General features: G+C 38.2%; 1 protein-coding gene across 1 annotated transcript in view; it reads right to left on the bottom strand.

The window, feature by feature from the left end:
* Nucleotides 1-23,816, bottom strand: part of PCDH10 (protocadherin 10) — a 47,557-nt gene extending 23,741 nt beyond the window's left edge. Inside the window, 7 exon segments of the mRNA XM_008267965.4 lie at nt 9,912-10,217; nt 17,959-18,065; nt 18,595-18,653; nt 20,276-21,069; nt 21,072-21,582; nt 21,584-22,609; nt 22,611-23,816. Of these exon segments, the coding sequence (XP_008266187.2) occupies nt 9,912-10,217; nt 17,959-18,065; nt 18,595-18,653; nt 20,276-21,069; nt 21,072-21,582; nt 21,584-22,609; nt 22,611-22,931 (3,124 nt within the window). The 5' untranslated portion in view covers nt 22,932-23,816.
* Between the last annotated feature and the right edge of the window lie 1,096 nt (nt 23,817-24,912).

The raw sequence follows: 24,912 nt of genomic DNA on the forward strand, positions 1-24,912 counted from the left end.
ATCCAGTATTCAAGTTAACACATTTAAGAATTTGCTTTTATAAAACTAGGAAGTTAACAGGTTACATTTCAAATAGTAAGAAAGAGATAACAAAAAGTATCAAGCATTTTAGATAGACTAAACATGAAGAAAACTCCAGAGATGGTAAGAGAGATCTGTGCTAGCAAACACATAACTAAACTGTCTTTTTGGCTTACACATCAGTGCATGTGAGGCTCTGCTGATAGTTCTGCCTATGTATATAGACAGATAACTCTCTGGTAATATTACATTTTAGTGGAACTCAAACACATTCCATTATTTCCGTTTTTTTCCACTACATAAAGTTTAAAAACCCAGAAACATGGATCTTTGGTTCAAGAGCACAGTAGCTGAATTCCAGGGGGTTATAGGAATTGGAAATGGGCAGAATGATAGATTTCTTCCGTTACTAGTTACATTTTGACAGTTGGACACAGTACTGAGAACTGTTGTCACTGTTTACACAGATGTGCACATAGTGTTAAAATTTGTTGAGCTACAGATTTATGACTTTTGTGCTTCTCTTTATACATAGCATACCTTGATAAATTTAAAAATAAAAGCCAACAATAAAAAATATCGGTTTCTCTCTGCAAAGCTTATTTTAATCAGGAATCAAACAAATTAACTGTATATAAAAAGAACATTTGTGAAAAATTATCAAAGTTTGAACAATAATTAAACAATGACAGTAAGAAAATCCATTTTTTAAGAAGGAACATTGTTCTTGTTGGTATGTTAGAATAAGTTAATAAATGCAGTTGCAATGTTAATGGATTAACAATAGGATATCTGGATTTGCTTTAAAATATTCAAGAGAAGTAGCAGTTGTGTTAGCGTTTGGATAAAACAAATTTGGCCAAGAGTTGATAGTTGTTTAAACTGAGTGATAGAAAACTTGGAAGATTTAGCACACTCTTTTCTCTACTTTCCTGTGTTTTTGAAATTATCATTTTTGAATTCCTTAAAATACAATTAGTTGAACTTTAAGGATTCTCTGTAATATCATCCTCTATGACCATTTTTCTTATCAAAAAGATTGAGGTAAGTCAAGAATCAGGATGTAGCTACCAAAATCATACCTAAATTTTCTGACCTCAAACAGTCATCTGTTGGGTAAGCCAAAGGACATAAACCTCAAAACCACACTGTTAGTGACTAACAGGGGACTCATTCTAGGATCAGACTTAATAATGGTGCTAAATTTTTTATTAAATTCTCAGGTTTGCTTCCAGGTTTTCTACACATTTTCTAAGCATACAATTCACGGCTATGCCAAACTACCACACTGACTCCCACAGCAATAGATGTGTTCCTACCACCGCTTTGATTATATCTACACATGAAACATTTTAGCTTCCATATCATCAGGGTAACTTTATTTTATATACCTTGCCCATTGTGTCATTGTCCACACAAAACTTTCTACATGTGCTCTACTTTAAGAAACAAACTCAGTGACATGTTTGGTAAGGTGTAAGAGAAAAACTCATCTATTCTGACAATTTCTTCATCTAAGGTGACTCAAAATGTAAACAGAAATATATATTTGATATTTATTTTAGTCATATATTATTTTTATGAATAGTATTTTGAAAAGACACTTATTTAAAATTGAAACAAAAACATTTACAAATATGTTTTTATGTAATAAAGTATTAACTATCTAAACTTTAGCCCAAATATATTTATTAGCATATATATAAGCCTTAAAACCCTTGATGATAAACTAAAGACAATTTCCTAGTTTGTGTAAAATATATGATAATTAAATATCCAATACAGATACTATTGGAATCCAGTGTAAGATTTGGCTAATATTAAGCTTAAAATGGATGGAAAAAACCCTACCGACTATTGGCAACAGAAAATAATGTCTTACTCATAATACACTAATACTGGAACAAGACGCCTATTTCCTCTACAATATCATGGTTAATTTCTGTACACTTAAACAGCATTGAATTGTGAATTGCTTTCACAGACATATGACAAGTGCCTTAAAAACAAAGGAACTGATTAAAATGAACTATATCTCTATATGTTTCTGAATGAGCACTATATTTTCACTTGAACAGCTTTTAATAATGAAGTAGCCATAAGTTAAATATATTTATTTAACATTATTTTGGTCTGTCTTTCTCTGGTAACTGATGGATTAATTAAATTAATTAAAGATATAGTTTCTGTATGCGATGTATCCGTGTGTTGATGCATCCACACAACTGAATCATGAACATAGAAAGCACATTGTTGATCTTCATGAGTTAAAGCTGTTACTGATAATTAACACTCTAGTGCACGTTTATAGAAATCTTATCACAATTAAGTTAAAATATTATTTCTTCAGTCTATAAAGTTTTTCTCGGAGGCAGAATATAAGTGCCTTGCTATTTACATAAATAATGTACACATGTATGAAGTCATATACCAATTATATAGAATCAAAAATAAAATGGCAATTTTTACTTGTGAAATATATACCTTACAATTTCTTTCTATCTATATCCTTTGGTCTTCCACTTTGAGATTCAATGTTTTCAAATCATCTGCAGTCTCCCCATTTAAAATGAAATAAGCCAAGCTTCGCAATGATTAGTAAGTTTTATTGAATCTCAGTCTAAAACTTCGAAGATTTTGTATTACTCTAGAAAACATAAAAATGACTCACATTAGGCTGAGTTTAGTCTTCATTCAGTAGTACTATTTAATCTTGAACAATGAATTGCGCAGTGTGAAACAATGTCAAGCTACATTATCTAAATGGCACTATCTAATTCCTATTAAAAGCATTTCAGAAAATACAAGCTCACCCAAAAAAAGTCTGGCACATTGAGTATTGAATAATGTTTAATGGTATTTATAGGCATTTGAAGTTGTATATTCCAGACTTATTTACAATCTCTTTATAACTTAATTCATTTAAATTTTGACTTGTAAATCTTCAGTATGATGAGACAGAAAAAATATTTCCAAGTAGGTATTCCTTCCTCAATGAATAATTCTATTTGTGTTTTAATAGGTAATCTTCTTTGTATTAGGCTCATATGATGGACAAATGCTTAGAAGGATTTACTTCCAATGAACAAAATAAGAAAAAGGATGGAAATAATCTGTAATATAAAATGAAGTATATAAATAATATTAATATTATAAATGTTGACTCAATAAAATGCAAAGTATTCATGAAATATACTTCTTTGAATAATAGCTAAAACTGATACTAAAAGACTATAAAATATTTAATAAAAATAAAGAACTTATCAATTAATTTTTCTGTATATACCCTTAAAATGATATCTTACTTACTCATGTGTGTGTGAACTGAAATATTTAGTTAAGAATATGAAAATAAATAACACCTTCACAGGATTTAAATCAGAAAAAAGTGGTGAAACCAGAGGACAATATATGCTCATTAGCTTTCTTAAAAGGTGAAAAATGAGATTTCATATGTAAACCTTTGGTTAATAAAATATATGGAAGAAAGTTGGTCTCCTAAGCTAGGTATGCAAAAAGGATTACAGTTCTAAGAGTGTCAAGAAATATGAAACAATTTAACTCCTACCTGGGAGTATGAAATAAGTTCTTAGAACAAATCAAAAGAAGTTTGAATCTTAAGGTGTTGAAAAGCACCATTATATTGTATAAAACATTCTGGCTGGGGCCTTTCAATATCTTCAATTAATTCATTTTTACTTCTCTTTATAAAACATGTAAGTAATAGCTAGCAAGGAAAACAACTGATTTAAAACACTAAACTAATTGTAAGAAATGAAGATAATTTGCTTGTATATATCAAAAACTAAAAACTAGGTGAATGCGTACAGATGTTTGTAAACAACTGAATGATGACAGAATTAAAGAAGTGCCTATTCATCTACTTTTTGTCACATTATTTAGAATTTATAATAGCATGACTGGGTAATGAGTCTAAATATGCCAACAGAGTGATCGTATTAAGACAAAACTTGGTACAGCAGAGTAGATGTTAGCAAAGTTAATAAATGGTGAGAAATTACTTGCAAAAGATAGTATTTTATAATAGTCATGTATGCCTTTCTAGAATGTGAAGATAATAAGTATACTGATAAAAGAAACTAAGAAACTATTCTTCAATGAAGGGAAGAGAAATTTCTTGAATACTAACTAATCTCAAATAACACAAAGGCTCAAATTTAAACATGAGGTAACTCACAGATGAGCACTGCTGTCTGAAAAATAAAAAAAAACAAATCGCAAACAGAAATGGCCAGATGTAAAGATATAAAATGAACTGCTGTTTCCTATCTACAGCTCAAAAAGATTCTGATAGTTTTCACTCTATATCACCTTGGTCAATGACGGCAGTCCATCACTCAACAACTAAAGAAGAAACAAAATAATGTTGTACCATCTCAGTTATGTAGTTCTAGAGAAGTTCCAGTCAAATATCATATAAGTTAACTGGAGTAATGATATGAACTCTGAATAGACTACCATTTTTCAAAGAAATAGAATACAATAAGAAGGCAGTGAACATTAATTTAGTGGATACACAGAATATGAACAGAGGTTGGGCCTTTTTTCAGATACTGATTGATCATTTCTTTCTTTCTTGGAGAGTTGAAAACAGTAAACTATTTTGATTATGAGAGATTTATCCATACTTTCTGAATTAAAGCATTTAATGGAAAAATAGAATGACTCTGACTCTAAGAACAGATCTTGGTCATAAAGACAAAGCTAAAAAGTCAGAAGATTAGGTTTACAAATCTAGATGTTGAAAAAATATAATGGAACAACAACAAAAATAATTCAGGAACAGGAGGTTACAAATAAGTAATACAACTTGGAGGGAAAGTGAACATAAATTAACACATCTGGTAGAAAAGAAAAAAATATCCTAAACATAATGTCCACTCACTTAGTGGGCCTATATGACAGAAGCTTTCAAAAAACTTTCTATTAAAAAACTTATTTGTGATCTTAAACATTGGCTACTAATGCCATTATTTGTGACATTAGAGGAATATACAAATTCTAGAAAAAATACCTCACAGGAGTATTTAAATATGAGAGTAGTGTGTACCATTAAGAAAAGTCATTTTATTTTGAATTCTATATTTGCTCTTACCACACTATTGAGTTCAACAAATTATGAAAACTCACAGAAGGCAGACTGAGATAATGAAGGGATTGGAAGAAATGTTACCAAACAAAACATGTTCTACAATTCTAATCAACAACTTGCAATTCTCATAGAAATAATAGAAATGCCTGAAAAATTTTCCCTAAGAATGAGGTTTATTGAAACAAGGTCTACATAAAGAATCATCAATGTTTGTAAATGAAACGTTTCACAAATTTTAAATCTTTTCTTTTGTTATGACATGAGTTTAGGTTGAGTTGAAATTTCAAAAGGGATCAAAATTTGGCAAAAGTAAAATTAGCACAGGAGGCAGCCAGAATGATCTTTTCTTTTACACAGACTAGTCTAGATGCTGTATGATGTAAGGACAGGGTGGACCATGGCATAGTGCTCTCTTTAATTATTCTAGAAAATTCCATGGATTTAGAAATTTAAAATGGCATTATATCAATAGATTTTTCACTTTATTCACTGTAAGTTTTTATTGTATGATATATTAAATGAATAAGAATTTCACAAATGTATTTTAAGTGAAATTTTGTTGGCTGTTTATATTGATTCTCTTAGTTTGGGGGGAGTGATTATGTTTATTGGCAAGAAATCAATTTTTCAAACAGTAAATCCTCATGTCTTTATCTCTGCATTGTTTAGGCTGATTGGAACTGAATGATAAACTAATTCAATGACAAAGGTCTTAAGAGATGATGTTGAAATGTAAAAACACAACCAAGAATAATAAAGGGGCTTTTCTAAATTATATGAATAACAAACCTTTGTCAAAAAAATAATTTTACTAAAATTACCTTTGTTTGTGTTTTGCTGAGATTATGTGGGCTGTTCTGGAAAACTAAACTACTTCAAGTCAAATTCTAAACATATCCTTGAAATTTTCATGATTAAAAATCTGTTTATTTTAATAAAGAGAGGATGTTCTGTTTAATATTACTTGAAGTGTTGAAAAACAATTATTTTAATTGAAAGGTAAAGTATGTTAGCATTTTTAATACTTTAATAAGAATTAAGATAAAGCTAAGATAAATCTAAATATGGTAAACTTAACTATGGCATTTAAAATATAGGATCATGTTCTTCATGTTTAACTGTATTTCCCTGGTCTTTCAGTGTAAAACTTGGCTTTCTATCAAGTATTAGCAAACTATAACATTTTAACAAAAATAAAGGACAGGGACCTCATAGTGTTCATAGCTAACTCCACAAGTACTGATAGCTGTGTTCAAAATTATTCTTGATTTAAACAAGGACATTTAAGTTCATGAAATGTATAATGTATACCCTCCGTGAATCTTCTCTTGCAAACAAAAAAAAAGTGACTATAGGTATTTTTAAATATCATAAGCTGTATTTGTTTAAGGTGTGTATATACATGTTTCGTATAAAATTGGTATCTTGCAGTTTCTAATTTAACTTCAAAAAATCACAGGTGTAGAAATTCAGTTCTTGATATAGACACTGATCTCACTTGTATTTTTAAGCGTATCACCCTTTCCTTGTTTTATTATTGTATAAATGACAATGATAGAATTATTATGCTTTTGTAGGGCTTTACAAAAATAAATAAACATGCAGATATTTATTTGAACATTAAAGCATACATTATGTTCATTTTAAAAATAAATGCATGTTTAGCAAAAGAAATACTGCAACCTCAATAATTATTTAAGCATTCTGATTAAAAGCAAGTAATTACTGTCAATTTTTAGCTTCTTTAATTACGTAAGGGCTGTGCTTTTTAATTTAGAAGATGAGCATATTTTCTTTCCTGATGATAAATGACATAAGTATTAAGACTATCACCATATGGATTTAGTGGGGGGAAATAATCAGGTATAGTTTTGGTTTATAGTTTGTACCATTAGATTAACCACAAAATTGACTATGCCTATTATGTCAGAGCTATGGTGTAATTTTAAAGATAATTGCATGAATCTCTGATGACATTAAATCCTAAAAGTTAATAAAAAATAAACTTTAACATAATTGAAATTGTGTGAAGACCTAAGGTGAACAAAACTAAAAATAACAAACTGGTTATTCTTCTTATAATTCTTCACCAGGTAACACCTTAACCCCATTTCTGAATTTTAGTTAGTGTGAGTTGGTTAAGAGAGAGAAGGAAAAATGAAAGTTATTAGAACTAATTTATTGCAACACTTACATCTGGAAAATATGCAACCAAATTCTAAATATTTCCTGGTAAAACAACAGACACATTCTTTGATTTCTAGCATTACACATAATTGCCAATAAATTGCATAATTCTTGAGATCAAATTTCTAAGCAAAAAAATCTTAAGAGGTAGAGAAATTTTTACTAAAACATATGCAGTATTAATATTTTATTAATAAAAACCAGTATGCTAATCCTTGGAATAAAAGGAAAACAGTGGAGAAGAGATACTTGTAGCTGTTTAAAATTCAGGTCCATATGTATGTGTAACTTGCCACAATTGGTACTAAGAGTAAAATGGAGCAGATTGACTTTTCTACTTTATCTGAAATAGATTTACCTGTTAACAAATGCTAAACGCAGATATTTACATTTCCTTAGGAACGCAAACTTGCATTACTCTGAATCATGTGCCCTTTCACATTTTTTTTTGCCTTGAAATCATTGATAATGAGTTCCTATAGATATCCTACGTCTTCCCTGATTTGAGGTAACTAATAGAGTACCTGAAATGTAATGGAGTGAAATAAAAATTTTGAGATTCGATGATTTTTTATAGCCCTTGTCTATTCCACTGAGGAACAATGGGTTTTTTTTTGGTTGGTTGTTTTTGTTTTTCTCTTCATACTATTTGTAGGGTTAACTATATGATCATTAAGTATATTGAAAATAGAACTTTGTAAAAATTAAGAGTGGGAATGTGAGAGGGAAGGGGAGGAAGGTTGGAATGTGGGCAGGAGGAAGGGTAGGGGCGAGGGTCACTATATGACTAAATCTGTATATATGAAATATATGAAACTTATACAATTTAAATGAAATTAAAATTTAAAGATGTAAAAAAAGTATATTCTTCACTTAAGTGAAGAAACTGAAATTTGCTGTTTAAAATTTAGAAACATTTTATTTTCAATAATAAAATTTTAAACCCAGAATTCAATTTGAGGAGCAAAACCTGGATCCCAGTTCTTATTGAACTTTGATTTTAAGTCTCTTTGAGTCACTAATATATATATAAATGAGTTAAATATGGCAACATCAGCATCCAAGTTACATTACAGACATTTAAGGACTCTTTTCTTTAGGTATTTGTGCATTCTTTGTACATTATAACTTCAAAAATAAATAAATATAAATATCAATGATTTACAGGGTGACTAAAGTGTATTTAAAGTGCTAAAGTACATTGGTGGAGTAATAACATTTCTAAACAAGTTAAAAAGCTGTACACAATCTTTCATGAAACCATATGATCACTGTTGGGATCACAATCTGATGAAAGGTTCATCCTTTCAATCATATGACACTTGTCTGTTCTCTTCATCAGAGTTCAGACAAGTAACCATAATCTCAATGCATTCAATCTGCGTTACTCATGTTTTCTATTCTTAAGGGATAAAATATACGTTCATCAGGTTTTTCCTTTAAGCTTTTAAAAAAATGTTTTCCTATCTATTTCATTAGTCATCAAAGAAATGGTGCATGTACAACCTACCTCAATTTTTTTGTTTCTAGCTTACGGTTCCACAATCTTTTGGTATTAGTAGACGAAACAAAGAATCATGTAGGGTGGATTTGCAACACAATGTGACAGTCATCATTTGGGTGACTTGTTAGAAGTGCCATCTTTATCACATATTTATGTGCTTCATAAAGACAGGGAATTATCAGTAAGATTTATCCATTAACTAAAATGAAAATATTCCTATATTGCAGATAATAAATAGGAAAATTTAATTACCAAGACCTTCAAAGGAAATATTCTACAGAATCACACACAGAGCATTTTTATTTTTTAAAATGGTTGTATAAAATAATTCACTTAGAGAATATAGTCCCAATATCGAAAGAGTTTAGTGCAATTATAAATGTCTTAATATTAGAAGAACCTCTAGTTTATTTAGTAAACAAATTGAATGATTAAAATTCCAGTACTATATGTAAGTATACTATGCCATGATTAGTGCTCACCAAGAGCAAAAGAGGGTGAGTTGATTTCTCTGCTATGCTTACTGTACTGATACAGCTTCCCTGACAGAGTTCCTGTAACTCTGATGAGAGATTTGACTGTCTCCCACCACATTCCTAAATCACGTTGAAGGGCAAAAATGATGGCTACACTGCTTTGTGGATAAGACCTAAAGTGTTTAGCGTCACTACGGTAAAAGGATGAATCGGCAATAAAGCTGATAGAAATAAGAAAAATGAGGTCATTCAGTGATTCAACTTTCAAGACATTTCTTCCACCTTAATTTAATCCTTCAAAACACATGAAAATCAGGTAAGCAAAAGTACAATATTCAAGAAGATATGAAGAATATTTGAAAAAAAGATTTCTTCAACAAAAGCAAAAGTCATGTTTTGTTACCAACAATGATGTCCTAACACAGGAACCTGTCTTCCTGTTAAATGTATCAGTTTGTCCATGCTTAAGTGGTGCCTGCATCCAAAAGTTACTTTTATCCTTGATTCTAAAATCAACCTTGATGCAATGTTTACCAAGAAGAGTAGTAGCATGTTGAACTTTATTTCCTCAAAGACAGCACTTTCATACAGCCTTTTGTGTAATACTTACTCAAATATGGTGGTTTGTAAGGCGCTCGTGTATTAGACAGCAGTCCATCCAGCTCCTTCCTCTCCAGCGTGCTGTGCAGGGCCTTCTCTTTGCCAAAGGTGGAGAAGGACCGCTCTGCCCCAGGCTGGGCTTCTGGAGTTTCAAACACCTCGGTGTCTGGAACAGAGTCCATGCCGGGAACATGCAGATTGCTGCGATAATCGGCAGCCTGGCGTCCATCAGAGGGGACAAAAGAAGGCATCCAGCACCGATCGGAGTGACCCAGTGCTTTACATTCCTCGGTGCAGTTGGAGAAGAGATCCATACCTGCAAGCACCAAGAGAAAACTGCAGATGTGGACCTCGGCCGCACCATCACCGACTCGGCACTTCGCTCATCACTTTACAAAGAGAAACGAACTGCAAATGTAAAGGGTAAGCCTCTTCTGGCAATAGATAACAGTTTCTAGAACACTTAGGATATTGGGAAAAAATGCTGGCTCTTCACTCTTTAAATAACTAGGAAACAGTGACTAGAAAATGAACAAACACCTTGAAAAATCACCTCTGAAGTTTCTAACAGAGAAAAAGATTAGGAGTAAAGGTTTCATAGCCCATAATCAGTAACAAAGATAAATTACCTGACCACTGTTTTTATCTTAGAGACAAAAATGGAAGAAGTATGCCAAGCATTAACTGTGATATTTAGATTATGGAATCCGAACATGAAACAAAGTGGAATCCAACAGAAATATAGTATACACATTGATAAACAAGTGAATAATAAGAATGAAACAAAATTTCATGTGCAACCAAGAGCATGCTTTCTTAGATTCCTATGAAACAACTTCCTAAAGCTAATTCTCATTGACACTCTGGTATTCCATATTACGATACACTGCTTATCATTTCCCAACTTAGACAAACCCAGAACAAATTACTGTAATTACTGAAGCCAAGACAATCAAAAGCAGTGTGAATCAACTGCAGATACTATTGACAAATACTTTATTACTTGTTCTATATTGGAAAACAATTGTCCCGATCAACACAGAACTCATTGCTTGCCAATTCTATAATACAAAGGCTTCAAAGGACTTCAAATTTTATTGTCATCCTTAGATCCTTTGATTGTAATCAAGAAAGTTCATTCAATTCTTAAGCAAAGTATAAGAATTTTTTAGTATTACAGAATACTATTTGATCTCCGCTTTTATTTATAGCACTACGCAGAAAACAAGCACATGAACAAAAATAACATTTTAATGTTTTTCTAAGCATAGCATATTTATTGAATATGTTTTAAGACAGGATCAATATGAAACAAGTATGATTAGTCTGCACAGAAGAAAACTCTTGAAAGCGTGCCTAGTCAGAAAAACTAGGGCTTTTAAAAAAAATTATTTATTTACTTGAGAAGCAGAGAAACAGTGGGAGACACGCACACACAGACAGACAGAGTGAGTGTGCACTCCCATCTGCTGGTTCACTCCCCAAATGCCCACAACAACAGGTTCTCAGGCAGCCTGAAGCAGGGATCCCAGATTGCAACTGAGGTCTTTTACATGGGTGGCAGGAACTCAGTTACAGAACCCTCACCTCTGCCTCCCAGCATCAGCATTAGCAGGAAACGGGTCAGGAGCTTGTGCTAGGAATCAGACTCAGGTGCTCTGATGTGGAATGTGGGCATCTCAACCCCTAGGATCCACATCCAGTGTTTTTATTTTTCTTAACGCAACAGAGAAACATGTATTTAGTGAACCCACTTGGTTGTTACCTCTACAAATATGATGAGTGATTTGGGAGTAAGTTCTAGTTTTTAAATTCTTAATGGTATTTCTATATGTTGATTTATGTGTGTCTGTGCATCCCTGTTAATATACGTACATATAAAATAGTCAAAAAGATTTTTTTAAGTTACAAATTTTCTAGATAATCCACAGGTATCTAGTAAAGCAGTTACACAAACTATTTTAAAAGGAATAATACCATTTCATATCATGTATTAATCTCACTATATAATGACTTTTTATTCTAAATTCAACTCTGTATACTGCTAAGTTTGACTTTGATGATAACATACCAGTGATTATTTTCATGCATAAGCCTGAAAATGAATTACTGAACAGTGAAATGTTGAGGAATGGAAATGTGAGCTGAAGCTGGGACTAAGGGATTAGATTAAGAACAGCATAGAAAAGGTGCAGGTGTTTCACCAGACATCAGAGAAGCTGTCTCAATATTCCATTCCTGCAAGAAGCTATGTAGAGACAAAAAGACAAAGTAAATAACAATTGCCCTGATACACATTTATGTAGTGCATGGGTACAGGCAATGGAACAGAGAGGAGATTTGCATTTTAACACACTGTACTATACAGTCTACCTATTTAATAGCATGATGGATAGAAAAAGGCTTTTTTGATGCAAGAATCTGTCTTCATTGGTAAAATTATGATCAATTATTTATTTATCAACTAAATTTATATTAGCATTAAATGTGAAGAGTTAGTGGAATTTTGTTAAAATATTAAAATAGAATTGCTTTTACTAGATCTTGATAAAAATAGGTACTGATACAAATTTTCTAACTAGTACAATTTTTCTTCAGAGGACAGATAAATGTTAGTTTAAATATACTAAATAGGACCACGTAATTTTTCATATCTTTCTCTGCATCTATGCCAAAATAACTTTGTACTCCTAACTATGATGTCAGACTGAAAATTTTGATCAAGCATGTCAACATGTTAAAATTAAGAAACTGATAATATTAGTAGATGCATTTGGCTGTGATTGTGGGTAATTTATACTCAATGTGCCCATTTTCTCTTTCAAGTGTATGGCTCTCCAGCTTCTTTTAATTATTCAATTAAAACTTCCATGGATAATAAAATGAAATTTGCATGAATTAAGAATCGTTATAAAAACATACAGCTTGTGTATAACAAAAAAGTGAGGAGTATAAAAATGTTTTTTACCAAAATAATAATAATAACTTGACAAAAGGAAAAAGCCTTGTAAATGATGTTCTTCATTAAATTATGAGTTAACAATTTTAAGGTAGAATTCACTGAGTAACAATATACAGCTGAACATAACCGGAATGAAGGGTGAAGTAGCTCTAATTGTCAGGAATGCTTCACTAGCTTTATGGATAAAACAAGCAGATCTGTCTCTGATGAGGAAAAATATGACATAGAAATGGAAACTAAAAAAATAATCAACAAAGTTTAGGTACCTGAAAAATTAATTGAAATTGAATTTTTTTTCATTTGTCCTTTAGATGTTTATGTACAGTTAGATAGTCAAAGAAATTTATCCCATTACTGATCCTCACCTTAGGTAGCCTTGTTTGATTAATATTATCTCTTCTCATTTATCCTAGGTCCCACTAAATATGCTACTATCACTACCCAACAAGCAGAGGTATATTTTACTTTTATTGTGGTGACTATATTATGTACAGGGATGTCAATATTATAGTACCTGTGACACATTAAAATACATGACTTCAAACTGCTCACACAAGTTTTTAATGTCTCAAACTGAAGGCTTGAGAGTTAATAAGTTGGATTTTCTTTTTCTCACTCAAGTGCCCTTGCTATAGAGCCTATGGGATTTGTACAACAGAAAAATACAGGCCATACATTGTTTTTGAAATGCTACTGATGTCTAAGAAATGTTTTAATGCATATTTTTTACTTGCAACCTCTCTTTCTAGTTGTTTAATATTTCCTCTTCTGAGAAATAGTCTGTTCTGCAAGGCATGACAGCTGACGTGGTAGACTGCCTGTTATGCAAAGATATATTTAGACAAATTTTAAAATACATATTTTTCAACTGGCAAGTAACTTGCCGTTATAGTAAAGAGATAATGGATATTTCCTGTGAGAACACAATGTGATTTCAAAAGTATTAGAACTGATTTCAATTTTCTGGTGAATGTAATAATAAGAAATGACATGAACATTTATTTCTAGGTAATGTGCTTTGTAAAAGGCTTATTTTTCCCCAAATACTATAAATTAATTTTAAAGAAAATCAACACTTTTTGAGGAAATTTCCCATGTTCCTTTAACTACTAGGAGAGTAATCACAAAACTGACCATAGTTTTTATGAAAATATGGTTTGGGAGCAGATGCTTCTCAAAATAATTCACCCCAAAAAATGTATTGCAAGATGTTCTCCCTATCTTTCATCTTTCAAAATGTTCCTAATTCTCTCCAATTTTCCTGAACATTTTGTCTAAAAGAATTTTTGCAAGTATAAATCTCTCTATATTATCAAGTTGTAGCTCAAACATTTACCAGAAAATTGAATAAGCTTTTGTAAACATTGGTATTCATTTACTTTATTGATAAAGCAAAACACTAATTTGTCAATATGCAAAGTATTGTTGGAGTTGGGAAACAGATGTTTGTGTTTTATTTTAACCAAGAATCCTCGCTGATACCATAGCAATGCAATGACTAAATGCATTTCACGACACTATCTACTCATTTGAAAATACTGACAATTCAAATCACTTTAGTTTCTAAATGTACTGCCAAATTTTGACCATTTATGATATATGATTCTAATAATAATTAAAAACTAAACCTATTTAAGATAAATTCTCTTATAAGTAAGAGAAATGTTTACAAGGCAGATTTTGACAATTTTCAGGTAAAGTATAGGAAGAAAATCAATCACTTATTGGAACAAGTTATTAAAAAGAAACTCAAAATTAATTGTAGTATTATAGCATAGGGATTTTTAATAATGGGAAAAGTGTCACAATCAACAGACCGCATTAGATATATCTCCAATAATATTCAAAATGCTTAAAAAGATACAACTGAAAATGAATGTATCCTTATCTTAAAATGGAAAAGATATTTTGTATTTTATTCTAATGACATAATAAATAAAATTGGAAATATTTTCTTTAAAGTCTACTTTTGTTGCTGTTGAAGCTAGGGTTAAGCAGTTTTTCTTGTGGATGGTTTATGCGTACATTCACCACATCTCCCTGGAAGCCTGCCATATCTAACCAATATATCAATAGTATACTGAGGAAAAAATGGAAAGCACCTTGACAAGGCCACAGAAAGAGAGTGCCACAGAGCAGTGGTCAAGTCGAAGAACTTCACACACGGAGCCAGGTGCAGTGGAAACTGAAAAAGCTTATGTGCTTCTCTGTGCAGCTGCCTTCGTGTTTAAAGCCCTTCTATGAACAAGATTGGTGACTGCAAAAGGCTTAGAAAGGAGGGAAGCAAGAAGGGGGGAAAAGAAAGAATAAAAAGAAAACTATTCATAAAAGAATAAATAGAAGCCATATCTCCACAAATAAAACAGAAAGTGAGAATAAAGAAAGAGTTTAAAAGTTTAAACAGAGTGAAGCACTAAGCTACAGAAAGTGCAGAGAGTGTGTAACGTAGTATGGAACTTCTTACAAAGAAATAATTCAGATTTTATTCTCTCCAATGATGCTTCTTGGTGATCATTTAATACTTTTTTCTCTTTAAAACTTTAGTGGGATTTACTTATTAGTATGATTTTTAAAAATATATGCTAAAACTGGAAATACTAATATATATGCTACAAGTATTGTTTACTTTCGCAAAATCAGATCACTAATACCTGGCTTTGCAAAGAGATGTAACAGAATTATCTGAAATGGGCATAACTTTTTGGAGTATTCCTGCTACTTGGTATGAGGTTTATAATACACCACATCAGTTTGCACTGAGAAAAGCCCTTAAGTAAATGCATTTTAATTCTCTGCATTTAATGTTTTATACTTAAAAAGAAAACACTTCAAAAAGTCTTTTTACAATAAAATTAGACATATTAAATCTGATTGCAGTTCAATACACACAGGTGCAATTACTTCTTAGTACAAGTGCTTTAATACAATCCTCAAACAGCTGTTATTGTGCCCAGTATGTTGTGGCTTCTCTGTTAGCTACTGGTGTGACAAATAAATGGATTGGTAACTCTGGAATCCATTCACATAGTTAAGAACTTAAACACTGAAAAAAATCTTTAGCATTTTTGATAAAGAAAAATACAAACTGCCTTGCTTTTAAAAAATGTTCTCCAGAACACGTTTTTGTATTTTAATATTCCTTTTACATGTGCTGACATCTCAAATAATTTGAAAGAAACATTATGAAAATGGCAACCCTGAGTGTTTGTTGAAATAAAATAGCTACTGGGAAGACACATGGATAGGAAAATATTCCCATCTATCTTCTAAATTTAGCTCTTTTGCAGATGTTTACTCATTTCTCTTTCTTTCCTTAGGTTTTTATGGATCATTACATCTCAGGGGGACTAAGCTAATTGAAATGTTCAGTGAGATTAGAAGGCTACAGAAAAAAACAAAGGGGGTGGGTCAGAAAGGAATAAAATGCATTCAAAGAAACATGCATGCAGGAGAGACTTTCAGTATTCAATATTTTGTTTTGAAACATTTAAAAGGCTTATGGTTAAATCGGAATTTTTGAAGGAAAAATGGGAATGAGTAATTCTAAATGTACAGTTTTTAAGAGATAACAATAAATCATATGCCATATATAGGGCAAAAATGAAAGGGACTTTGTACTCACATATAAACTCCTGGCAAGGTCTGGTTTGTTGTCAGGTTCCCAGACACTAAATAGATGCTCTGTTCACTTAGCGTGAAGGCCCGCAAGGGGCAGGGACCTCCGGGGATTCTTGGCAGTTCTCAAGTCTCATTAGGTCTGCATATTAATGACTTGCAGCAATATAAAGAGACCCTTGAGCAGCCTTTTTTCCCTTCCTCCTGCCTGGGTTTCCCAAGGCTAAGGCAGCCACAGACACAGCACACATTAGCCAAGTGAGAGGCTTGTAGCAACCACGGCTGGCAGGCCACCATGGAGTGTACACTGCCCTTCGACACACTGCCTCAGCACTGCCCAGAGGTCTACCAAGTGTGCTAAGGAATGGTGCTCACAAGCATGAGTTTTACCTTGAGAATCAGAACCCCAGCATTCCATGGTTATGTTATTAACCTAAAGAATGGTCAATAGCAAGTGAGCAGAATTGAACCCAGCAAAAGACTCACGATGGATGTTTTTACAGTCACAAAAGTTGACTAACCTTTCTATTTCCAGAGAATGGGATAGAAAAGTAAAACATTCAACATGCACCCTTCATGGGTGAAATCCAAATGAAACAAAAACCAGATATTTAGGAAACGATGTACATATTTTATTTCTTGCAAGGATTTACTTTGAGTATCCATCATTAGGATTATCAAGATCTTATAAAATGTAAAAGTTAAGTTTATATGGAGAAAAGTAAAATATACATACATACATACATATATATATATATATATATATGTGTATGTCAGGTTGCAACCTCCATCAAGTGACAACCATGAAGTCCACATACAAATATACCCAGAAGTCCATGTTTGGGAGATCATGAACCCTGTTGGAAATATGAGGAAATCTAGGATGTCTCAGAAAGTACATGTTTACTAATGTCATGAAACCCTAGGACCCTAGACTGGAAAACTGCTTTTTACCCATTGGTAACTGTTTAATCTGCATTCTTTCTCTCATTCAGTACTTGGAGGTAGACAAAATGCATTGCCCTACAAATTGAGAAAGTTGGATTCTAGCTGCCCAAACATCCATTTATCCTCTTGTGACCTTGCATAGGTCAATTTCATTCATCTTCAGTTACTTTATCCATAAATAAATCTAATAATATAGGAATGAAAGAAAACCGGGGACTAGCCCAGTTGAGAGATTTATAGCTTTTTATATGCAATAAAATCTCATCAAAGCATATTACATAAGGAAGATGTATTTCATATTCCAACATATTCCACAGTGAATTTGTAACTTGAATTCTCCAAAGGCATTTTATATTTTCACAATCTTATTTGAGTGTAAAATTATCAACACAGGATGCACTGTCTTTCTGTAGAGTTACTAGCATTGAACTGACAGAAAATTATCTAGGACACTTTCCTTTCTAGATTAAAAAATAAATAAAATATACAAAGATAAGAGTCAGCACTCAGCTTGCCCTTGGATCACACTTACCAGCTGACTGGCCGCGGTTGGTGGCATCATGGTCACTATCTCCCTGCTCACTGTCTCCATGGCCACTGTCCTTAGAGCTTACTATGTCGGCTTCCTGGAATGCAGAACTAGAAGTACAAAAATTGGAATATTAGAATTAAAAAGGTAAAGCAACACAGAAAACATTCTTCTGCCACCACATGGACACAGATGGTGCTGCAGACTTTCAAGACCTCCCGGCTGGCATTATTTTCTGCATAGAGCTAGTTTTCTTCATCTGAGCCTCACTCTTTAAAAATTGAACATTCAGAGTCAGTTTAAGCACTCCAGGAATATTAAGTTTAGGCATTATTCTATGGTAGGAGCAAAGTATATGTTTATGTCATTTTCATAAAACAGACATAAGTACACATCTGGAAGCCAGGTAGGGGTGTAAATTGACAAATTATTCAAATATGTTCCTTATGTTGTGTGTAAATGAAGCACACTCTTTAAAATGTATTGTCTAAGTAGCGCAATATATTAAGTATCTATGTTCTGCCCTAAAGACTAATACTTCCATATGTTTTATGTTTTAAAAACAAATAATACACCATCTTCCTACTTCTACTAGGAAAACTGTCCATACATCAAGTTAGGGAATAGAAGAGTGCATACCTGTTAACTCGTCGAGGTCTGTCAACTAGATAGCTGAGCTCTGCTCGCTGGTGTTTAGTCTAGAAAAAAAATAAATCAATCAAAAGTATTTGAATGCTAAGGGCTTAACTTCTAGTCTACTTTTGTGGTAAGGTACTACGTCTAGCCTAAGTAATTGTGTACATTTTTATGAACTTCCAAGTCTGCCTAAGACATCAGTCCAGTGGTTGCTGGGTAAGGGCAGGGATGATATTCAGAAACATTTGGATCCATATTTATTTCAGTCAGTTATAAAGGTTACGAAAGAAAAAGAAAAGAAAGACCAGCCAACTTTAAGTGTGTTATTTTAGGAGAATGCAAATGATCTGAAAGCTAGCTTTCATAAACTATTGTCTCTGAGGGAGTTAGCCTGGTTATACTCTGTAGTTTTTTTTTTTTTTTTTTTTCCCTTCAGTGGCCTAAAAAAGTGTTTGGGTGCACACTGGTTGACACAAGAAAAACAGCACGCTCAATAAGCAAAAAGTTTGGATATTTTATGGAATTATTTTGTTGTTTATTTTCAAAATGTGCTTGAGATACAAATGAGCTGTACAAATATTCATGAAAGTCAATTAATAATATCTAAGACTCAAATAAATAAAATGATAACCTGCCAAGAAAGGCTTTCATAATCCTTCTCCCCTCCACAGGCCCTCTGTTCTTCCTCCCGGCCTCCACCACCCACACCCTTTCGGGTCCAACCTTTCTTTTACATAAACCCATTCTATCCTCCCCAGCCCAACCCCCACCCTCAAGTTTTGCTACTTCTCCACCTTTTAAAAGTGAAATTGGAATTGACAAGCCAAATTATTGGATGAAGAAAGCCAACAGCGGTGATTTATCAAAAACAGTGGCAATAAGGTGATTTCGTAGCTAAAAGGTATGTTTAAGACAACAATTGTTTCAGCCTTTCCTTAGTTTACTCTCACAGGGGTCTGTGCCAAGACAACTTCATTCAAATTCACACCGTGTGGGCGTTCGGCTTCAAGAGCTTCTGTAAATGCTGTCCAGAGCAGAACTGAAGGCTTTTTTTTTTTGCAACCGAGTTCAGATGACAAGGATCTGATAACTTATTCGCTAAAACATGCATTCGAGTTTCGACAACTGTGTAAAGTTCAACAATCTAGAGCTTGCTTGTACAGGCGACTGAAAGCATCGATAAACAAAACCAAATGGAATCAACTTTATTAACGTCTGGGACAGACGCAGAAGAGGAAAAAAAAATCTTTGCCAAAGCTAGAAAGTCCCTCCCCCCACATTTCCCTTCCCCTCCGACCGCGCAATTTTCCTTTCAACCCCAGGTTTCTCAAAGGGGTAAGGACTGAAGGGAGGGTGGGGAGGGGTGGGGTGGGGCATTAGGGAAATCCAAGGAAAAGGTGGAAGGAGAAAAGAGAGAGCCTCCAAGTGGCAAAGCTCCAAAGGGGAGGGAATGAGAATAAATGTGGAGGGATGGGGCGCAGAGAAATCAGGAACACCACGAAAGTTAGATTACACAGGAAGGGGTGCGTGAGGGTGACCCCCTCCATCCCCGCCCCGCAGTGATACAAATTAGCTAACAGCCTAGAAATGAATACACAGTGCACCAAGAGATTCAAGGGCCGAGCTAGAGGAGGCTTTCGGATGGAGGAGATGAGAGATGGTGGTCCTTTCGCTTCAGCCTTACCTCGTTGGACAAAATGCTTCCGTTGGAGATGATGTCCGGCTGCTGGTCGGTGTAGCCGGTGACGATGGCCCCGCAGGGGTTGTGCTCAGCGTCCGTACTCCGCGAGGGGCTGCAGGGCTTAAGGAACATCAGGTCGGTCTTAGCGGACTCCGGGGTCAGGCAGACCTGGTAGCAGTAGTTCTGGTTGTGGTGGTGAGAGCCGAAGCCCCCGGACTCCTCCACGGGCACCTGGGCTGGGTTGCTAGGGACGTTGGAGCTTTGCACCAGCATGATGTCCGACTTGCTGAGTTTCTTCTTGCGCGCCCGCGCTTGGCGGCCGCAGCAGGTCGAACCCCCGCCGCCGCCACAGCAGCAGCAGCAGAGGCAGCAGTCGCTGGCCAGACACGTGTAGATGTTGAGTTTCTTCTCCTTTTGGCAGCGCACAGCCAGCACGATCATGGCCAGCAGGAAGATGAAGGACACCGACCCCAGGGCGATGATGAGGATGAGCGTGAGGTCCAGCGAGGTCTCCCCGCCGCCGGAGCGGCTGGGGCGCTGGTGCTCCCCGGACCCTCCGCCTCCGGCCCCGGCCCCGCCCTGGGGTTCCACGGCGCCGTCCACCAGCTGAACCACCAGGGTGGCGGTGGAGGACAGGGGCGGCTGTCCGTGGTCGCGCACTTCGATCACCAGCTCGTAAGGCCGCTGGGGGTCGCGCTTGGCCGGAACCCTGCGCGCTGTGCGGAGCTCCCCGGTGCGCCAGTCCATGCGGAAGAGGTTCATTTCGTTGCCCCGCACGATGCTATAGGTGAGCCGGCGTTCTCGCCGTCGTCTGCGTCCACGGCAGCCACGCGGGTAAGCAGGTAGCCTGGCTCCGCCGAGCGGGGCAGGACCTCGCGCGCCGGAGTCCCGTTGCGCCCCGGTAGGGGCGCCACGATGGCAGGGGCGTTGTCGTTCTGATCCACGATGAGGATGTTGACCGTGGCGTTGCCCGCCAGCGCCTGGGGGCTGCCGGCGTCTCGGGCTTCCACCTGAAAGCTGAAGTCCTTCAGCTGCTCGTAGTCGAAGGAGCGCAGGGCGTACAGGTAGCCGTTCTCAGAGTTGATGGACACGTAGGTGAAGACGCTCATGCCTTGAATCTGGCACTCGAGGATCGAGTACGCCAGCTGGGCGTTGGCGCCCTCGTCGCGGTCTGTGGCGCTCACCGCGTAGATGTAGGCCCCCGGCACGTTGTTCTCGGTCACATACACGTCGTAGACCGGCTGGCTGAAGCGCGGCGCGTTGTCGTTGACATCCGACACCTGCACCTGGATGGACTTGCTGCTGGAGAGGGGACGGCTCGCCCCGGTCCCGGGCCACCACGGTCAGGGTGTAGGAGTCCCCCGCCTCTCGGTCCAGGGGGGCCTCGGTCACGATGGTGTAGTAATTCTTGAAGGAAGACTTGAGGCGGAACGGCACGTCCCCCAGCAGCTCGCACTGCACCTGCCCGTTCTCTTCCGAGTCCCGGTCGGTCACGCTGAACAGGGCCACCACGGTGCCGGGCGCCGCGCCCTCGCTCACCGCCTCCTTCACGGTGCTGAAGCTGATCTCCGGCGCATTGTCGTTAGCATCCAGCACTCGCACCAGCACCTTGCAGTGCGCGGGCACGGCGTTGGGGCCCAGGTCCTTGGCTTGCACGTACACCTGGTACACCGGGCTCTCTTCAAAGTCCAGCTCGCCGCTCACCTCCAGTCGGCCGGTGCGCGGCGAGAGTCCGAAGAGCTCTCGAGCCCGGGGCGAAATGTGGCTGCTGAAAGAGTACACGACCTCTCCGTTCTGGCCCTCGTCCGGGTCCGTGGCGTTCAGCTGGATCACGAGCGTGCCCGGGGGCGAGTTCTCTGGGAGGGACACAGTGTAGACTGGTTGGTCGAAAGCGGGCACATTGTCGTTGGAGTCCAGCACTCGGATAGTGAGCAGGGCCGTTCCGGTGCGCTGTTGCTGGGGGGGCAGGCCCGCTCCCCCGCCACCGCCGCCTCCCCCTCCTGCTTCTCCTCCTCCTCCTCCTCCTGCTCCCCCTCCTCCCCCGTCCACCGCGGTCAGCACGTAGCGGTGCACCGCTTGCTGCTCTCGGTCCAGAGGCTTCTCCAGCACCAACTCGGCGAATCGGTTGCCATCCCCTTGGGTCTGCACGTCCAGGGAGAAGTAGCTGTTGGGGGTGATCTCGTAGTCGCGCAAGGAGTTGGTGCCTACGTCTGGGTCGAAGGCGCTCTCCAAGGGAAAGCGGGTGCCCGGCGTGGCGCTCTCCGAGATTTCCACAGTCAGGTCCGGCTCGGGGAAAGAGGGAGGGTTGTCATTGATATCGAGCACCTCAATCTCCACCCCGGAACAGCTCCAGGGGGTTCTCCAGGAAGACCTCCAGGTGCAGGACGCAGGAGGGGCTCTGCTTGCAGATCTGCTCGCGGTCGATCTTCTCGTTCACGTAGAGCACCCCGGTCTCCAGGTTCAGGTCCAAGTAAGGGGTCCGTGAGTTGGGCACCGTCTGAAACCTGCGAGCCGAAAGTTTTGTAATGTCCAAGCCCAGATCTTCGGCGATATTCCCCACGAAAGTGCCATGTTCCTGCTCCTCCTGCACCGTGTAGTGAAGCTGGGAAAAGACTCCTTCCACCATCCAGAGCAAAGCAAAGAATAATAGCACAATCATCTCCAAAGGGAAAGGAAGCAGCTTCCCGTAGCCAGTCAGCCACCCAGTCACCTCCCCCACCACCACGGAAAGAAAAAATCGGAAAGAAAAAATAATAATAAGAATAATGCAAATAAAAGTGCGCTACGGTAGAGGGGCTCCTGGGGCTTTCTGTCTTTAAAAATCTTATTCCTTTTGCCTCATTTTAGAGCAGCCCCCGGCCCAGCCTCATTTTTCAGATCTTAGCGCAGGAAGGGTGAGAGGCGACCCTCTCCTCATCTGCGATCTTCTCGCTGACCAATTAATAAAATAACGAGAATACAATAGTCAGCGTCCTTTATTCCGACCGTCTTGGCGCAACGCGGCGTTGGCAAATCCCAAGGAGGAGATTCCGGTATTTGAAGACTGGCCTCGGTTTGTCTTCTTGCCGATGGGAGGAGAATGAGGAGCAGGACGAGGAGAAACAGGAGGAGGAGGAAGATGAAGAGGAAGAGGAGAAGGACGAGGAGATGCTGCTGGCACCGCTGAACATGCCTCTTAACGCCAACGGCTGGCAAACGCGAGAGGGCTTACAAACAGCGAGAGGATCTCGTGCCGGGGAGGCACGGAACGGCTCTGCAGCATAAAACTTTCATTCTCTTCATCTCTCCGGATGGATGCTCTTCTTGGCATTTTTTTCCCCCTCTTTGGCTCTTACGGGTATTTTCTGGCTTTCATCCTCTCTTCTCGCTCTGTCCCTGTGGCCACCGTTTCTTGCCTCTCTGGCAGTGTAAGGAGCAGTTTCTTCTCTGTTTCCTTCCCAAGCCGCTTTCCCTCTAACCTCTTTTCTCCCTCAGTCTTTCCTCCCGCTTCAGCCTCCGCGCCTGTGATCTCGGCTGGCAGTTTCTGAGCTCCGAGCGCTCGGCTTCTCTGTTTTTGCGCAGCGCCCTCATTCTGCCAACCAATCGCCGAGGAGCACCACCCACCAAGCAGCCACTGACTGGCCCGGGCCGCCGTCAAACACCCGCGTCACGCGGCTGCCGGGCGGGGCGGGACGGAACCCGGGCCCGGGCTGCCCTGGTGAGTGTGAGTGTGAGAGCGAGAGCAGCCCGGCAGGTCCCGAGGCGCTCGCTGGGGACTGTGCCGCGGAAAGTTCCCAGTCCCCAAGCTGCAGGTACTGGGGAGGGAATACAGAGGTTCCCCTGTTTGCATCAGCAAATGCGAAAACACAGCAGCAGCCGTGGCATCCTCTCCTAGGAGCGGGATTTCCGATGATGCTAAAGCATTCTTTTTTTCCTTTAAGGTATTTTCCTTGCTACGGGTCATGGAAACAAATCATGAAAAGTGGAAAAAGTTGCCTAGGAGCAGGCTAATTGGCAGGGGTTACCCAATTAAGGGCTTCTGGCAGAGATTAGCAGGACATTTTAAAAACGTGGGTATAATATGGAGTGAGTGGCAGGTGCCAGTCTAAGCGCGGGGGCGATGAGGGTCGAGGCGAAGTGGTCGGGAGTTGCTTCTGCAAAAGCGGAGGGATTCGCTCCAGGGGCTGTGGCTGGCAGTTCCCGTGGACGTGCACGCGCGCTCGACGTGCCCGTTTCCTCCCTCAAAAGTATATGCACGAAATTCTTCCACATGCGTGCATGGATGCATTCGTTTGGAGACCTGGATTCGAGCTGTGTGGGTGCACGGATCAAGGACCGAAGTTTTATCTGCGCTGCCGCCCGCGAGCCCGCCGTGCGGACGCCCGCCACCAGGGCGCCCATGCGGTGGCTACACCGCTAGGCGCTGCAAGGAGCTTCCCGTATCCCTGCGCCTCTGCTGGCCGAGTGCCACACAGCGGCCGGGAGCACCGACTATTTTCTGCTCCCTACCCCCCCCCCCTTTTTTTTTTTGACAATTGGAGATTCCCTCCCCGGTTCGCCTGCTAGGCGGGGGCACCTGTTCCTGCCCAGCCTGGAGTCAGCAGTCCGGAGGAGGACTGCGGCCGGGGTTTGTGGAACGACGCGCGGGGGGGGGGGGGGGG

This window comes from Oryctolagus cuniculus, chromosome 8, assembly GCF_964237555.1.
Source record: "Oryctolagus cuniculus chromosome 8, mOryCun1.1, whole genome shotgun sequence".
NCBI classification, from domain to species: Eukaryota; Metazoa; Chordata; class Mammalia; order Lagomorpha; family Leporidae; genus Oryctolagus; species Oryctolagus cuniculus.